The 18,121-nt window shown below is 36.8% G+C and overlaps 1 protein-coding gene across 2 annotated transcripts in view; it reads right to left on the reverse strand.

Moving 5' to 3' along the window:
- Positions 1–1,681: 1,681 nt before the first annotated feature.
- Positions 1,682–18,121, reverse strand: part of LOC136864231 (protein SCAI) — a 286,500-nt gene continuing 270,060 nt past the window's right edge. For both annotated transcript variants that reach the window (XM_067140962.2, XM_067140961.2), the window contains one exon: positions 1,682–6,644. In XM_067140962.2, coding sequence (XP_066997063.1) covers positions 6,501–6,644 — 144 coding nt within the window. In that variant the 3' untranslated portion in view covers positions 1,682–6,500. The remainder of the gene's footprint in view (positions 6,645–18,121) is intronic.

Raw genomic sequence — 18,121 nt, forward strand, 5'->3', positions numbered from 1 at the left:
CTTGGTAAGTAAAACTGCAATGCTGGAGTAATGATAATAGTCTTCGGGTTTGTTGTGCGCTGTCAGTGACAGACAATAAAACACAGCTGCCTGCTTTTCTCAGGTTTGGTATTACTAGCTGGATTCACATGTTTGACAATTAGGAAGACAAACCAGCTCATAGATTTAACAACAAGTTGGCACCAATAGATAATATATTTGGTATGTCTGTAGAACAACTACCAAAAAAGTTTGTTCCTTATAACAGTACTACAGCAGATGAGCAACTAGTTCCTTTTAAATGAGAGTGTTTCTTTAGATATTTACCCAACAAACCAAGAAATAAGTATGGTATGAAACTATGGCTCCTTTCAGATGTGAAAACTCCCTACGTGTGCACTGCAGAAGTTTACACAGGTAAAGCAGTAAACGAACAGAGGAATTGAACCAGGGAAGGAATGTCGTATTGAGGTTGGTCAAGGACATTGAAGACACTGGAAGAAATGTTCCTACTGACAATTTTTTTTTTCCTTCCAGATTTCATGCTGGCTCAAGAATTTTTGGGGAAGAAACTTGCACTAACTGGTGCATTTACTGTGAATTAACCAGAAATTCCTCCTGAATTTTTGTCATTGCGATCCAGGGAACCACTTTCATCAGCTTTTGGGTTCCAGAGTAAGTAAAACTCGTGTCCTCATTCCGAGGTGGTGCAGCTCTTTTTAGACACACCACCAAAGGAGGTGAGCTGCATGTGCCATTTTAACAACATACCAGCCCTCCTACCAGTCTCAAATTTCTGGCAGTACCGGGGATCGAACGCTGGCCCCCCGAGGACGGCAGCTAATAACACTAACTGTTACGCTACGGAGGCGGACAGAGTTCCAGGGTGATGCTACACTAGTATCATATGTGCGTAAGAAGAACAAGGCTGTCATGCTTCTGTCCACCATGCACCTTAACAACAGTGTTTCTAATGCCCTTCATAAGAAACCTCTAAATATTTTAGACTATCCTCGAAGATGGTTTTCCGTGCTTTCCCATTTTCAAACCAGGCAAATGCTGGGGTTGCACCTTAATTAAGGCCACGGCCGCTTCCAACTCCTAGGCCTTTCCTATCCCTTCGTCGCCGTAATACCCATCTGTGTGGTGCGACGTATAGCCACTAGCAGCAGCGAAAATGTTTAGACTATAATGGCACAAAGGGCGGTGTGGAACAATGGACAAATTAGCAAGTACATACACTTGTAAGAAAGGAACTAGGAGATGGCCTGTTGCTCTATTTTAAATCATCGACCTTGTGGCTATAAATGCTTATGTATTATACATGCACGTGAAACCATGATACTATGCTGGAAAGATCTACAAAAGACTATTGATTCTGAAAGATATTGGGAAACCGCTGACAGAAGGAAGTCGCAGAGAAAAGTTGCAACAGAATCTCCCCTAAGAGTGAAACTTCGTGAAGCTGGTACACACCAATGGACAGATGCGAGTGCACCATCAACCACAAGAGGCAACGGATCCCTCTTGCCAGCAGAGTACAGTTCAGGCCGGTGATGGTGGTGGTATCCTTGTACAGGGAATGTTCACATGGGATGATAATAATAATAATAATACTATTTGTTTTACGTCCCACTAACTACTTTTTTACGGTTTTCGGAGATGCCGAGGTGCCGGAATTTAGCCCCGCAGGAGTTTTTACGTGCCAGTAAATCTACTGACACGAGGCTGACGTATTTGAGCACCTTCAAATACCACCGGACTGAGCCAGGATCGAACCTGCCAAGTTGGGGTCAGAAGGCCAGCGCCTTAACCGTCTGAGCCACTCAGCCCGGCCACATGGGATGAAATAGGACCCCTGATGCACCTGACAATGTTAATCACTGGCAAACATTACAGAAATCTACAGGTAGATCATTTTCACCTCCAGACCCTGCAGGCATACTGAACCTACAGAAAGATAGTGCAACAGTCCATCACTCCTGAACTGTGGCTGACTGGTTTGACAAGCACTCCAAAGATCTGAAAGTACTTGCCTGGTCCCCAAGGAGCCCCATTCCCAATCCCATTAACCATATCTGGGATGCTGTTGAGTCCTGGACCCTGCTCCAACCAATCTTTGCAGATTAATGGAGGCTGTGTAGTGGTAATGGGTCAGTATGGTTCCCCAATGCTTCCAATATCTTGTGGAGTCCTATGCCAAGCTGCATCGCCACTGTCATCAAAGCAAAAGGAGGTGTTACATTCTACTAGCCAGGTATCTCTTGTAACGGCCACTCGCCTATTTACGGCTGCTGTTCTCTCGGACTCCGCTTGTCTTGCTTTACACGCCGCTACCAACACTCATGTAATCGGCCTTGTACATTCGCTACTGCCTCGCTTATCACCTGACCTGATGGACATCTCACTGCATACTGAACTGCCACTGGGTTACATCACTTGCTTGCCCTAGCTAAGGGCTTTGTCGCTTGTATTGCAATGCTAGCGAGTACCGTAAGTGCACTTGATGGCAACGGTTTCTTCCACGGATCTGAAGTGCCTTCTCTGGAGGTATAGCTTACTAACAAGATAAAAGAAGAGACTGCCAGGCACAAACAACTAGACATGCAACGCAATCGTGAAATCGCACAGCTGTGCGAAGGTTGTCAAAGTCGTGACCAGATTAAAAAACTAGAGAGAGAGAGAGAGAGAGAGAGAGAGAGAGAGAGAGAGAGAGAGAGAGAGAGAGAGAGAGAGAGAGACTATGGTGAAGGAGGCAGAAATTTGTCAAAAAGAAGAGGAAGTTACTGCTCTTAAGGCATCGCAGGCAAGACTTAGCCAGAAAACAGCTGGTCATTTAACAAGGAATGTTTCTAGGAGAGAGCTGGGCTTTTCTCCTAATGCAGCTGAGCACAAATGGCAAAGGGTGGAGAAGTCTATTAAGACCATAACTATAAATAAGGAAATTGTGGGAGAGGAGGAGCGTAAATTGGAAAGGCATATGCAAGAATGCGAAAAATTGGTTCATTCCAGACACCAGTTGATACATCAATGTGACCACGCTCCTAGTGGTCAAATTCAACAGGTCATAAGAGACTTAGAAGAATAGAGTAAAAAAATAAGTGCAAACATAGACTATATCAAAGAAATGATTTTGCATTCCCGGTTTATGATCATGGAACTGGAAGGTCCTAAGGATTATTTAAATGAATTTATTCAACACATGAACGGTATTCAAGAGGCACGGTATCTTGTCTCAAAGTTGGTCTCAAAGTTGGTCAATATGTGTTCTAATCAGTCGTACATGCTTGAAATGAAGGAAACTGCAATGAAGGAGAAAGAAGCAGAATGTGATCAGATAAAACAAGAGTGCAGCGTACTGCAGCAGCGAATGTACAAAAAATATGCAAGATCAATAAAACAACAGCAATCGGATATTAACTATTTTGTGTTAGAGCAGCTTGTGCATTGATTTTCACAGGCCCTGCAGGATGTTCATATACATCAGAGCAGCTGGTGGGGTCTAACATGGTTAACAAATTCCTATGCATAACTAAACATCTTTTTCTCCAATTACAGAGTTGTCTTCTATAGCAAAGGGCACAAATGAAATATCTCCCTTAGAGGAAAATGTACGGAAAGGTTTTCAAGAGTCCTGCAATTTAGTGCCATCTACTGTTCTATAAAATAAACAGGAAGGATTCTTCATCACATATTCTCTGAATTAACTAAACATCAGCCACTGTCAACAAAAATATCATATACAGTATGCTTATTACCAGTAGAAACTATATTGCACATCAGCTATTTCAGAGCAACAATATCATGTTCTTAACCATTCAATAACGATTTAAAAAATAAACAATTGTGGAATTTTGATATTTCCTATTTTGACTGATAAAATAAACTTGTGCAAACCTTCCCTACTAGAGCATTATTATCACATGCATATTTTTCCACATTACCACTGAATTACTGTAGTAATGTTTACTCTTCTTGAAAATTTATAAAATATTTCAAAAAGGCATTGCAACAATAAAGAAGAATTAAGTTTACCATGTTTATCATTTGAATACACTTTCCATTATTTCTAAGCTAGTATATTTAAAAAGATTTGCTTTCTCAAAATATGTTTTTGTAAATGAGAAACTGTAGGTAAGCCCAAATCTCACCATCCAGTCAACTCTACATAAAACTGGTTAAGAGGTTATTTACTTGCACTCGTAAGAGCAATCCAGTTGTGCAGAACAGAGTAGTAATTATAACTAATCATTGCACTGATATTTAAATTTCCATCTGATTCAAAAACAAGAAAACTCAACTTAAATATTTTCAAATACAGCCTATACTTAAAAGATACAGTTTACATTATCCTCTCTATCAGTGGAGCATGTCGTGAAATATCTGACAAGAAAGTACTTAGTTCTGTATTTCTAAGAACGAACCTAAAAAGAAATTCACTAAGAAGTGAACTTCTATACTACTTGAGGTAAAAAGAAACTTTCGAGCCTAAAAGAAGAACTTTAAAAAATGACATCAGCTAATTAAGGAATGTACAAAATATCAGTCTATTTACTTGTTTCCCACTTGGAAAATCAGCATTTCTCAGGTAACTTCTGCAATGTCTGTCAAAATATATTTCTGCCAGTCATACCAATCTAAATACAACAATTTACAGGACAACTTAAAACATATCATATATAATAACAAATATGTACAAATTGAATTCTGACAGTGTCAGAACTGTTTCCTCTATTGGTGTAATTACATCCAGAAAATAAAACTGCTAGGAGAAGTCCTGAACCAAAGAAAACAAAACACACTATCATTCAGCCAATAAGAAAAATATTGCACATTAAACACCTTTAGGTACAAATGTAACTTCAGCTAAATAACACACTTAATAGTTATGTGCATCTATATTCTTTGCACCAAAATTTTGCAACATATTATGAAAGAGACACTCTCACAAAAGGTACAACATAATGTTTTAATAAAAATATAGCTTTGAAATTAGATATAAAAGGCAAGCAGATATTGTGAATATTCATGAATGTGAGTTATATATGTAATAATACATACATAGTTTATTGATATGATTGTGAAAATGTCCATTATTGGTTTCAACATCTCATTAAATATATCTTATCAAGCAAAGATTCATACAATGTTATGAAGTTTGGATACTAAATACTGCATGTTATGTTCTTATATACAGAGATGGGATTTTTCAGATTTTAACTACTATTATGTACATAAAGTGTAAGGTTATTCCATTTTTATTCCCTGAAGTGAAATAACAGATGGTGTAGATTGAAATATCATGAAGAAATGCTCCATCTATGTACTATACATAAATGGATGTATACACATTGGCTGATTACGGAAATAAAGACAGTCCAACATGGAAGATGAGTATCACAAAAATCACACAGGGTCACAAATTTGATCCCAAATAAGAATAGTAAGTCTGTTTTCCTACATTGGATTTCCTGCTTCTTGTTTCTCTTCTTGGTACATGAAACTGCATCAATCATAGCATTCCTCATTTCCAAGCTGGTGTTTCTAATATTTTCATTACGATACGTGTAATTCATGGGCCCCCCTTTGCCTCACAGCCTGTGAGCGATCCCAACTTATCTGAGTTGGCAGTGAACTGTTGGAATCGCACTAACTTACGATTAGAGTCGCAAGCTGTTTCCTAAAGCAAAGCATCTAGCAGAATTCCTACTTAACAACGCAGACCTTAGTAAAAGATCATACAACCTACGCCTTTCTCTATGCAATACAAAAAGCTTTGCGACATCAGTTATTGTAGCATTAGTTTCCAATTCTCCATCAAGATTAATAGTAGAATTAGTTTTAAAGCTATAAAAAGGATCAATTTCATGTAAATAGTGGAAATTTACAGTAAATTTACAGTACAGCAAAATTACAGTAAATTTACTCAATATTTCCTTATTTCACCTGGAGATTAACATGTTGACTTAACAATGCTCAACCAGAGGTAAGGTTATACTTTAACAATTTTGTATAAATGTGCTAATCTTGATGTTGATCCAATGAGATGTCCATGCTCATATAATGAGAATAAGTATATAACAGCTAACTTCACACTCTTGTAACAAATCCTATTAACGTTAACTGACTTGAAATTGTTGCACATCTTGATGATAATGATGCTCTTCTTGAACTACAGATGGGACGAATGTTTGAGAAAGCACCATTATTGTCATGATCCAAGCACACAGAATGTTAACAGTATATGAAAATTTGTACAACCCTCCTACGAACTTAGCCAGTAATTTGAAGGAGTCAGATGCCTCGTACAAATCACAAATGACAGATGACGACACCCGTGAATTAATTTCACTGCCTTGGATGATTGCTGCAGTACTCTTGCGAGATGAACAAGTCCAAAACTTCAATATCACTTGCATTTCAATCATGCAGTCATATTTGAATATGGATAACTCAAAGTTCCTAGGCAAAGAGAGAATCCACTCGGATGCAACAGTGAGGCACCTGCCCTCTGCCAGCGATCAGTCTATTTCATTACTCTCCACAAAGTGCCCTCTGACCTCCAAGTGAGATGCCAAGTCTAATACTAAATGTTGAAGTGCAGGATGCTCCAATAAGTCACCGTCAGGGAGAGGTGGTTGACATCGCGGCTGGTACTGACGACTCTGAAAAATTGAATCGCACATCAGGTAATGTACACAGAAAATTGCTTTAAACAATTACTGTTAAACTACTACTGTCGTGGAAAAAAGTATAGACACCCAAGTTGATACCTTAATCAAAGGTTTATCCTTTGACCCTCACAGAAACAAGCTACACCAAAATTTAGCTATTTTATTCTGCATTTAATTATGCAGAGTAGAAATTTTTATCATACCCAGTCAAAATTTTAATGCGGGTTGAACAAAAACGTGCCAGTATTTTTTCCATTTCAAACGGACCACTCACTTTGAAAATTCATAACTTTGAAAGCATTGATCTGGTCATTACCACACTTCAATATGTCTTTAAGTAACTTATTGTTGATCTGTATACTAAGTTGTTTACTTTTTCATTTGATATTTGTGAAAAGGGTGGTTGTAAATTTTGTGAAACATTTTCTCATTACTGGGTGATCATAGCTATAATTTTTTTTTTTTTTGCTAGTGGCTTTATGTCGCACCGACACAGATAGGTCTTATGGCGACGATGGGACAGGAAGGGCCTAGGAGTTGGAAGGAAGCGGCCGTGGCCTTACGGTACAGCCCCAGCATTTGCCCGGTGTGAAAATGGGAAACCATGGAAAACCATCTTCAGGGCTGCTGACAGTGGGGTTCGAACCCACTATCTCCCAGATGCAAGCGTCCCTAACCGCATGGCCAACTCGCCCAGTACATTAAAAAAATTTGGCTCGTTATGAAGCTCGTAAGAATGTCAGGCTAAAATTAAAACGCCTGTTTGCCTGCATGCAATTGTTGATTGTATATCGATTTATATTTAATTGAGTGGTTTTGTAAGAATAAAGGAGTGTATTTTTAACTGAACTCTGACAATGCTTTATATCAGCTTTGACTCGTGTAGAGTTACTTCGCAAAGAATATGTTTGTGGGGTGAGAAAGTGGAATAAAGGAATAACATGCTAGATGACAAAAGATGGTGTTTCCCCCTATCACCGGGAACTTTAAAATTGAGAAATATTATTGGGAGAAAGATGCGCTCACAGAAAACGTATCTATTATTTATCCTGATGTAATAAATTTAAATGACAGTTCATCTGATTCATCAGTGCTTTGTAGATAGCTTAATATATTTGAGGACACCTTTCAGGGCAAAATAACATCCTGGCAATCCTCATCAGAAACTGAGAAAGGAACATTGTAAATCTTTCAAACATCTTATTTCATGATTTATTTTTAAAGTATGAACTCTGTAAATAGGCAGTGCAAACTTGTAAATACTGTGTTATAGTACAATGATAACAGCTTTTCATCTGGAACACCATTTTTAAACCTGCCATAGGTGGTCCAAAGCCCTCATGAGAGAAGGTGATGGGAAATGGAGAAATGGTAACAATGACTTCTCTACTTCTAGGGTAAGTAGGTTATCAAGTAATTCTGCGAAGTGCACTGATGCATTAATCACTAATGAAACAAAGAGGTCCTTCTTATAAGCCGGAACTTACGGCAAAATACGAGATATACTATGGTACATAATTCTATCGTTGATATATCGAGCGCTAGTCCAATAAATGTTTAAAACAACTAACGAAAAACGAACAACCACTTATTGTACAGCAGGGAACGCCCATTTGTATTTCAACCCAGCAACGTCACTGAGGTTTCCATGGCCAAATGCATTGGTCTTGCTGACCAGTAAGCTGCTTTCTTCTCACAACCACCCAATAAAATATAAATCAATATAAAATCAACAATTGCATGGAGGCAAAAAAGCAGTTATTTTAGCCTGACATACTCATGAGCTTCATAACGAGCTGAATTTTTTTACAGTTATGATGACCAGTAATGAGAATATGTTTCACAAAATTTAAAACCAACTTTTTCTCAAATATCAGATGAAAAAAAACTAGGTATACAGATCAACAATAATAATTAGTTTAGGAGATATGAAAGTGTGGTAACGATCAGATCAATACTTTTATAAAGTTATGAATTTTCAAAGTGTTGGATATAGAAAAAATACAGGCACTTTTTTATTCAACCTGCATTCAAATTTTAACTGGGTAAGATAAAAATTTCTACTCCACATAATTAAATGTAGAATAAAATAAGCTAAATTTTGGTGTAGATTGTTTCTATGTGGGACAAAGGATTGACCTTTTATTAACGTATTAACTCTGGTGTCTATACTTTTTTCCACGACAGTAGTCAATTTCAAAGTATAGATAAGAAATATGTTTTTCCACCATTCAATACACAATTTATTTTAATAGATTAAACTAGTACCGGTTTCGGCCCTTTAACGGCCATCATCAGCTAGTACACGATTTGTTTTAGCCATTAGACAATTCACAAGTTGTTATTGTATTAGGCATCCGGATGTCTAATGAATTGAAGTTAATCCACGACATAGCTAAACATAATGGATACAGCAAAGAAATGGTCAACAAAATCATTCACAAAATAAAATCACAACCTAAAACTAAATTAGCAAAAACAGCCAAACCCAAAAAAGACTATGCCCTATTTACCTTTAACAACACCCACATATATACTATAACTAATATTTTCAAGAAGCACAACATAAAAACAGCATTCAAAACCACACACAATAGTACCAACATTATACATAACACTAAAACAGTCAATAATAACAATAAATACAACCAATCAGGTGTCTACCGTATCAAATGTAACAACTGTGACATAAGCTACATAGGACGTACAGGCAGAAACTTCACCATCCGCTACAATGAGCATATAAATGCAGTAAAACATAACCATTTCTCATCAATAGGCCAACATGTAGAAGAATCTAAGCATAGTTTCACAAACATCAATAACGACATGACGATACTAAATATAAACTCCAAGGGCCCCCTGCTCAACATAACCGAAGATTTCTACATTTCTTTAGACCAATACGCCAACCCCAATCATAACATTAATGATATTACTGAAAAAACCAGCATCATTTTTGACAAAACCATTCCGACATTAAAGAATGATTACCTCAAAATAGTAAACACACGCTCTAACAAACCAACGAATCACAAGCCTGACCCTGCCCCTACTTCTCCTACGGCCATTCCTTCTTCCCCTCCACAGCTAATGTGAGCCCCAGATGCACTCGCAGTAGAACACAACAAGCCTTCAAACACATCGGCACAAGACTTCCACAACAACTATAGTAAGTACTCTTTCCATGCACACACTAGGCATTCCTTCATACACACACTACCGGCATACTTATATCACCTTATCTTTACAGACTACAACAACAAACGTAGACGAGAGAGGTGTTGCCACCAACTACTTCTAAATACAAGCTCGAGACCTGCTGTTTGCTATATTGAAACTTGCCATAGTATATCACAAGTTGGGATATATAACACAACAAAATTTCTTCATGACAAAGGCCCATATCAATAAGACGTACACCAGTTTCAGAATGTTCTCGAAGATTACCTTACGCAGCTAAAATCAACATAACTTAGAAGTAAAGGAACTGCACAGAGGACAGAAGAATGGAATCTATGTAGCATGAATTGAAAATTTTAACAAGTGTCTACCTATACGTACCATTTTAATGTGTTGAAACTTTTTAAATGTTATTTATTGTGGCCTGTGTGTTTTAATATGTTTTACATACTCATGTTCTAATTTGTAACTTTTTACCCTGACTACTGATATTTTAATTATATGCTACTGTATACATTTCCATCCCCCCATTAGATATCCGGATGCCTAATACAATAACAACTTGTGAATTGTCTAATGGCTAAAACAAATCATGTACTAGCTGATGATGGCCGTTAAGGAGCCGAAACCGGTACTAGTTTAATCTATTAAAATAAATTGTGTATTGAATGGTGGAAAAACACATTTCTTATCTATACTTTGAATCTGTCAATATGGAAAATGAAATTTATAAATAATAGTAGTCAATTTCACCATTAATATTTCCTATTTGCATATTTTAAAAGATATAGTACTACATTATTTGCTCTTATTCTCACCAGAGAGTAGCTGTCAATTTATATCAACCCTTTTCAAAAATGTGTGTGAATGTGACAATTTGTATTATTGTGAAATCTTGGCAGAGTGTATCTAACTGCAATATTGTTTAAACCCAGGATTTGGGAACTAGTGCTTCAGATCTTAAAACTGTAGTATTATCCAAACATTTCCTTGGATTCAAAACAGAAAAAGCCAGGTTAAAAACCACAGTAAAAAAAGGCTGTTCATTATGTCAGAACCTGAACCTCTGATCTCTGAACAGCAGTGCTTCCCAGTTCTATTATGGAACATGAATTAACATATGCTGATAAAGTGTGCATAAGTTAGCTGTACAATATACTAGGGAATTCCAGTTGAAAGATTACTAAAAAATATATACACTAAAATATACACTACATATACATACTACATTTTGGTAGCAGTTATTTTCTAATTAACAAGCACTCAATGAAAAAAACCAATTATCTATAATACTATCAACTATCATTCTTGATATTATTGGATTTTGGGTTTATGCCATGGGAAAAACCAAGAGACTATCACATCATCTATCCTGACCACTGAAACAATAGTCATGGGCAGCCCAAATCTAGTTTAGTATGCTTAAAAAACATACTAATTTTAAAAACTCATTTCCCCATTTACTCACAAAAGGAGGGATATTAGTAAAGAAGAGATTCTATCCTCATTAGTACTGAGATGAGAAGTGTTTTCTGGTCAGCATAATGCAAGGTATAATGGAGAATGAGTAATTTCCTAATTACTTTTGGTTACTAATTTGCACGCTTTCTAAAATTTCTAAATTTCCTATGAACTATCATTTAAATTTCTGATGAGGATTGCCAGGATGTTATTATTTTGCCCTGAAAGGTGTCCTCAAGTATACTAGTAAAGCTATCTAAATTCTCTTCCACTTAAGCACTCTAATACCAACTAGAAGTGCTATGAGGAGATTGTGCAACTTAAGGCACGGTAAGAAAGCCCTAACTATTTGAGACACACAACCAACTACCAATAAACAACTAAAACTTATGAGAGAACTGGATATGTAACAAAATCCATCAAGTATGAGTGTTTGCTGCATGCCCGTAATCTTATATTTGAGCAGATCTAATCCAGGTTTGAAAAAGGTTGTCTATTGTGTAAAAACACAGTCCCATTTAAAATATACCAGCAGAAGAGTAGCTATTTTACAATCAAAATAATCATTGTTTCCATCCAGATGCAGACAAGATGGCATAAAATTGATTTCTCTCCAGTCAATCAATCAATCAATCAATACTGATCTGCATTTAGGGCAGTCGCCCAGGTGGCAGATTCCCTATCTGTTGCTTTCCTAGCCTTTTCCGAAATGATTTCAAAGAAATTGGAAATTTATTGAACATCTCCCTTGGTAAGTTATTCCAATCCCTAACTCCCCTTCCTATAAATGAATATTTGCCCCAGTTTGTCCTCTTGAATTCCAACTTTATCTTCATATTGTGATCTTTCCTACTTTTATAGACGCCATTCAAACCTATTCGTCTACTAATGTCATTCCACGCCATCTCTCCGCTGACAGCTCGGAACATACCACTTAGTCGAGCAGCTCTTCTTCTTTCTCTCAATTCTTCCCAACCCAAACATTGCAACATTTTTGTAACGCTACTCTTTTGTCGGAAATCACTCAGAACAAATCGACCTGCTTTTCTTTGGATTTTTTCCAGTTCTTGAATCAGGTAATCCTGGTGAGGGTCCCATACACTGGAACCATACTCTAGTTGGGGTCTTACCAGAGACTTCTATGCACTCTCCTTTACATCCTTACTACAACCCCTAAACACCCTCATAACCATGTGCAGAGATCGGTACCCTTTATTTACAATCCCATTTATGTGATTACCCCAGTGAAGATCTTTCCTTATATTAACACCTAGATACTTACAATGATCCCCAAAAGGAACTTTCACCCCATCAACGCAGTAATTAAAACTGAGAGGACTTTTCCTATTTGTGAAACTCACAACCTGACTTTTAACCCCGTTTATCAACATACCATTGCCTGCTGTCCATCTCACAATATTTTCGAGGTCACGTTGCAGTTGCTGACAATCTTGTAACTTATTTATCACTCTATAGAGAATAACATCATCCGCAAAAAGCCTTACCTCCGATTCCACTCCTTTACTCATATCATTTATATATATAAGAAAACATAAAGGTCCGATAACACTGCCCTGAGGAACTCCCCTCTCAACTATTACAGGGTCAGACAAAGCTTCACCTACTCTAACTCTCTGAGATCTATTTTCTAGAAATATAGCAACCCATTCAGTCACTCTTTTGTCTAGTCCAATTGCACTCATTTTTGCCAGTAGTCTCCCATGATCCACCCTATCAAATGCTTTAGACATGTCAATCGCGATACAGTCCATTTGACCTCCAGAATCCAAGATATCTGCTATATCTTGCTGGAATCCTACAAGTTGAGCTTCAGTGGAATAACCTTTCCTAAAACCGAATTGCCTTCTATCGAACCAGTTATTAATTTCACAAACATGTCTAATATAATCAGAAAGAATGCCTTCCCAAAGCTTACATACAATGCATGTCAAACTTACTGGCCTGCAATTTTCACCTTTATGTCTATCACCCTTTCCTTTATACACAGGAGCTACTATAGCAACTCTCCATTCATCTGGTATAGCTCCTTCGGTCAAACAATAATCAAATAAGTACTTCAGATATGGTACTATATCCCAACCCATTGTCTTTAGTATATCCCCAGAAATCTGATCAATTCCAGCCGCTTTTCTAGTTCTCAACTTTTGTATCTTATTGTAAATGTCATTGTTATCATATGTAAATTTTATTACTTCTTTGGCCTTAGTCTCTTCCTCTATCTCGACATTATCCTTGTAACCAACAATCTTTACATACTGCTGATTGAATACTTCTGCCTTTTGAAGATCCTCACATACACACTCCCCTTGTTCATTAATTATTCCTGGAATGTCCTTCTTGGAACCTGTTTCTGCCTTAAAATACCTATACATACCCTTCCATTTTTCACTAAAATTTGTATGACTGCCAATTATGCTTGCCATCATGTTATCCTTAGCTGCCTTCTTTGCTAGATTCAATTTTCTAGTAAGTTCCTTCAATTTCTCCTTACTTCCACAGCCATTTCTAACTCTATTTCTTTCCAGTCTGCACCTCCTTCTTAGTCTCTTTATTTCTCTATTATAATAAGGTGGGTCTTTACCATTCCTTACCACCCTTAAAGGTACAAACCTGTTTTCGCATTCCTCAACAATTCCTTTAAACCCATCCCAGAGTCTGTTTACATATTTATTTACCGTTTTCCACCGATCATAGTTACTTTTTAGAAACTGCCTCATACCTGCTTTATCAGCCATATGGTACTGCCTACCAGTCCTACTTTTATGACCTTCCTTTCTACTCTATTTTTCTACTCTATTTTTTGATAACTCCTTGTCTACCACCACAATCCTGTCTAAGTCACTTGGCTTTATGCTGTTGTTAAACAAGTCCATCCATCACAATCTCGGTTTTCCACTGCATCTTTCCTTTCCTTTCATTTCATTTCAAATCAGATCCAAAAGATAGTTTTGGGATTCATTCATTCTCCCCATTCTGACAGCAAGGCCCAACGCATTTTAAGTGGCCTTCACATAGCAAGACAAGTGACTTGTTGAACAATAGTGGTTGTATTTTTTTCTTATAACTTGTATACCTCTGATATATTAAGTTATGTGGATAGATCAGATATGTGCCTTTCCTACAGGTCTTTGCTATAACCTATTACATTATCTTTTGTACATGTGAAGTCTCAGATGGTACACGCACATTTCAGAAGTTTATCTACTAGTCCACCCACCACAAATTAAATTCAAATGGTTGATTACTATGATATGTGTGTCTCTTCATCACGATGAGGATGATAGCTCAGCGTCCCACTGAGACCATGGACAATGTAGTGCAACATCAACAGAATATACAAGAATATAAATGTTACTGGTCATGGATGGATTATTCATTGATTCACTGGAAAATAATAAGTTGCTGCAATTCCTTCAAAATAAAACTTTTCAGAACTCTCAAATAGAGTTACTCTATCTCCATAGGAAATGATGGACAGGTGATTTAAAAACAATGAGCTAATACTTATTAAGATTCAAATATTCTGTATTCAGATGAATCAGTCAGAGCTAAAAGGCATTATGTCACTTTTGGTAACTTTTCAGGAGAGGAAAAAACCGTAGTTTCAAAATGATGGCCAGTATGCATAAGACACGTATGCAGGGTTATAGACTATTACCAGCTGCTATATATCTGACAATATGCACTTGTGCATCATATCATAATTACTTTTAAATATGTGTTTTGTAAAAATGACATAATTCCTTTCAGCTCTGAACTTCAATTTTCGTCAGGAAAATCAACTAAATTTGACCAATTTACTGATTTTAAGATAAATTTACTTAGTTTTTGGATTCAAAATAATTTTGGAACTGTTTTTGAAGGGTGCAAATTTTTTCAGATCCACATATTGTACCTACCATCATTACTTCAAAATTTAAGGCTTCCTCTGATGCTTAACAATAAAAAATAAAAATTAGGAATGTTTTACTAAATGAAAGAAGTACTACAAAAAAAGATTGAAAGAACAAACAATAAAACATTCAAAGAATGGCCGTTTGATAGGTAACGCAAAAGAACCTGGCCCTTTTTAATATCTATTTTCAGTCCACTGTAGTTGGCCATTATAAAAGTTCATCATAAAAACTCAGTGCCCACGGTTCTACCTACTAAACTACTTTCTTAATGTCCTGTATTTTTTAAGGTCTGTACTGGCACTTTTCCACTGTAGGCTTTGTCCTGCAGCATTGCAGGAAAGGCTGTTAATAGAGGTTACCCCTAGAAGGAATGTCTGTTTCACAGGAGAATCTATGAATTCTGGAATAAAGATTATGAACAGAATTGGGAAATGAAATGGGGAAAGTTAGAGTGCCTTTTAACACAACAGAGGAACTCAGAATGCAATTTGTACTTTGACAGATAGTTGAGAAACATACATGATGCCATAAAAATCGGTGTGTGTTTTAAAGATTTTAAATAATTATTCTGATTTGAAGCAATTTCTTTCCAATTTTAACTCAGTTAAACTATACATATAAAATAACATGTCCTGACTAACTGATTCTTCATCGCAGAGCTGAAACTACAGGACATAAAAAAATGAATTTTTGGGGATACATTCATATTACAATGTAGGTGCTCGCTAAGGAAGGCATTTTAGATATTTAACGGGGTGAAAAGAGGAGGTGAATTTATAAAATCACTATATCTTTATCTCCAAAACTGAACAGTTTAAAGAAATGAAAATTGGTATTTGGAATCTCCTTTAAAAATAAACATATTTTTTTGTTTTTGGAAATTCACTTAAGGGGATAAAAATAAGTGAAAAGGTGGGTTGAAACCTTTTTATGAGGGTGCTCATATCTCAAAAACTGAGGATATTACAGGCATAATGATTGGTACATGGAATTTCCTTTCAAAATAAAAGAACACATTTTTTGGTTTACTGAAAATCCACTTACAGGGGATGAAAAGAAATGAAAAATGGGGTGAATTTTTAAAATGAATATATCTTATAAATTTAACATGTTACAGATGTAAAGATTGGTATTTGGAATCTCTTTTTTTTTAAACCACGTGTTTTGTTTTTATAAATTCCACTTAATGGGGAAGGTGGTGAAAAGAAGTAAGGTAGTTGAATTCCTTTTGGGAGGATACATATATCTTAGAAACTGAAGATCAATCAATCAATCAATCAATCAATCAATCAATCAATCAATCACTACTGATCTGCATTTAAGGCAGTCACCCAGGTGGCAGATTCCCTATCTGTTGTTTTCCTAGCCTTTATTAAATGATTGCAAAGAAATTGGAAATTTTTGTTTTTTTTGTTTTGCTAGTTGCTTTACGTCGCACCGACACAGATAGGTCTTATGGCGACGATGGGACAGGAAAGGGCTAGGAATGGGAAGGAAGCGGCCGTGGCCTGAATTAAGGTACAGCCCCAGCATTTGCCTGGTGTGAAAATGGGAAACCACAGAAAACCATTTTCAGGGCTGCCGATAGTGGGGTTCGAACCTGACTGCAGCTATCGAGCTCGGTAGGAAATTTATTGAACACTCCCTTGGTAAGTTATTCCAATCCCTAACTCCCCTTCCTATAAAAGAATATTTGCCCCAATTTGTCCTCTTGAATTCCAACTTTATCTTCATATTGTGATCTTTCCTACTTTTAAAGACACCACTCAGACTTATTCGTCTACTGATGTCCTTCCATGCCATCTCTCCACTAACAGCTTGGAACATACCACTTAGTCGAGTAGCTCGTCTCCTTTCTTCCAAGTGTTCCCAGCCCAAACCTTGCAACATTTTTGTAACGCTAATCTTTTCACTTTACAATGGCGAAAAATGAAAGTATCCTCCTATTCAATACATCATATATTCCGTCATTAGACGGAGTAAACAAGTTCAGACATGTTTCGGCTCGTTTGAGCCATCTTCAGTGAAAAAGTTAGGGGGGTTGGAATAATTTACATATGAGTTGAAAAAATGCTAAAAAACATAATGAAAGCGCAAATGAAAAAACAAACAAAAGAGAGCCTAGACGGAAACAAAATAGCACAAATATACAAATATTTACATCAATATGCAGAGCAAAAAACAACTTATTGCGACAAAATTCAGTGAAACAGGTGTTAATTTGAAATAATAATTGATACTAAAAACTGCGTTAACCTAAGAAACAAGGGAATGAGAAAACAAATGATGCAGATGGAAATGAATAATAGTAGCACATGGTGAGGTTGTGGACCTCATAGTTTACAAATTATTAGTTTATAAAAACGACAAACAGTTTGAAATCGCTGTCAAAATCCTAGTGGAAACCCATCACATAAAATTGGTCAGGAGGAGAGCGGGAGCAAACATACTGAGAGAAACCAAGCCTGAATTAACCTGCAGGCGAAAAGCCTGTGATAAGGAGAAAAAACACCTTAAATTTAAGGGTTCAGAAATAGCAGCATTCTTAATATCTTCTCAATCTAGCGGTCCCTTTCTTCATTATTGTTTCATAATGTTGGCTGGTGTTTTGCCTTATTATAGAGGGGTCGGAAGGGCCGCATATAAAAATATGAGAAGCTGTGTTAGGTAGAAGACAGATGCATAGTAAATTGTAGTAATCTAGTGGAAACCGTCAATGAAGTTCTAATCTGTAATGGAAAAAATGAGGTTGTATGAGAAACATGGGTTGATAAGTAAAAAGTGTGGAATGGTTGTGAAGAAAGCTTAAACTTACGGTGTGCAGTAGGTGGTTGTCCTCTCTAGTGGCCTGGCTTTCTCAAAGTAACGGTCTCGTTCGCGTGATCGAGTCTATTGTTGGTTCGGCTG

The sequence above is a fragment of the Anabrus simplex genome, chromosome 2 (assembly GCF_040414725.1).
Source record: "Anabrus simplex isolate iqAnaSimp1 chromosome 2, ASM4041472v1, whole genome shotgun sequence".
Classification (NCBI taxonomy): Eukaryota; Metazoa; Arthropoda; class Insecta; order Orthoptera; family Tettigoniidae; genus Anabrus; species Anabrus simplex.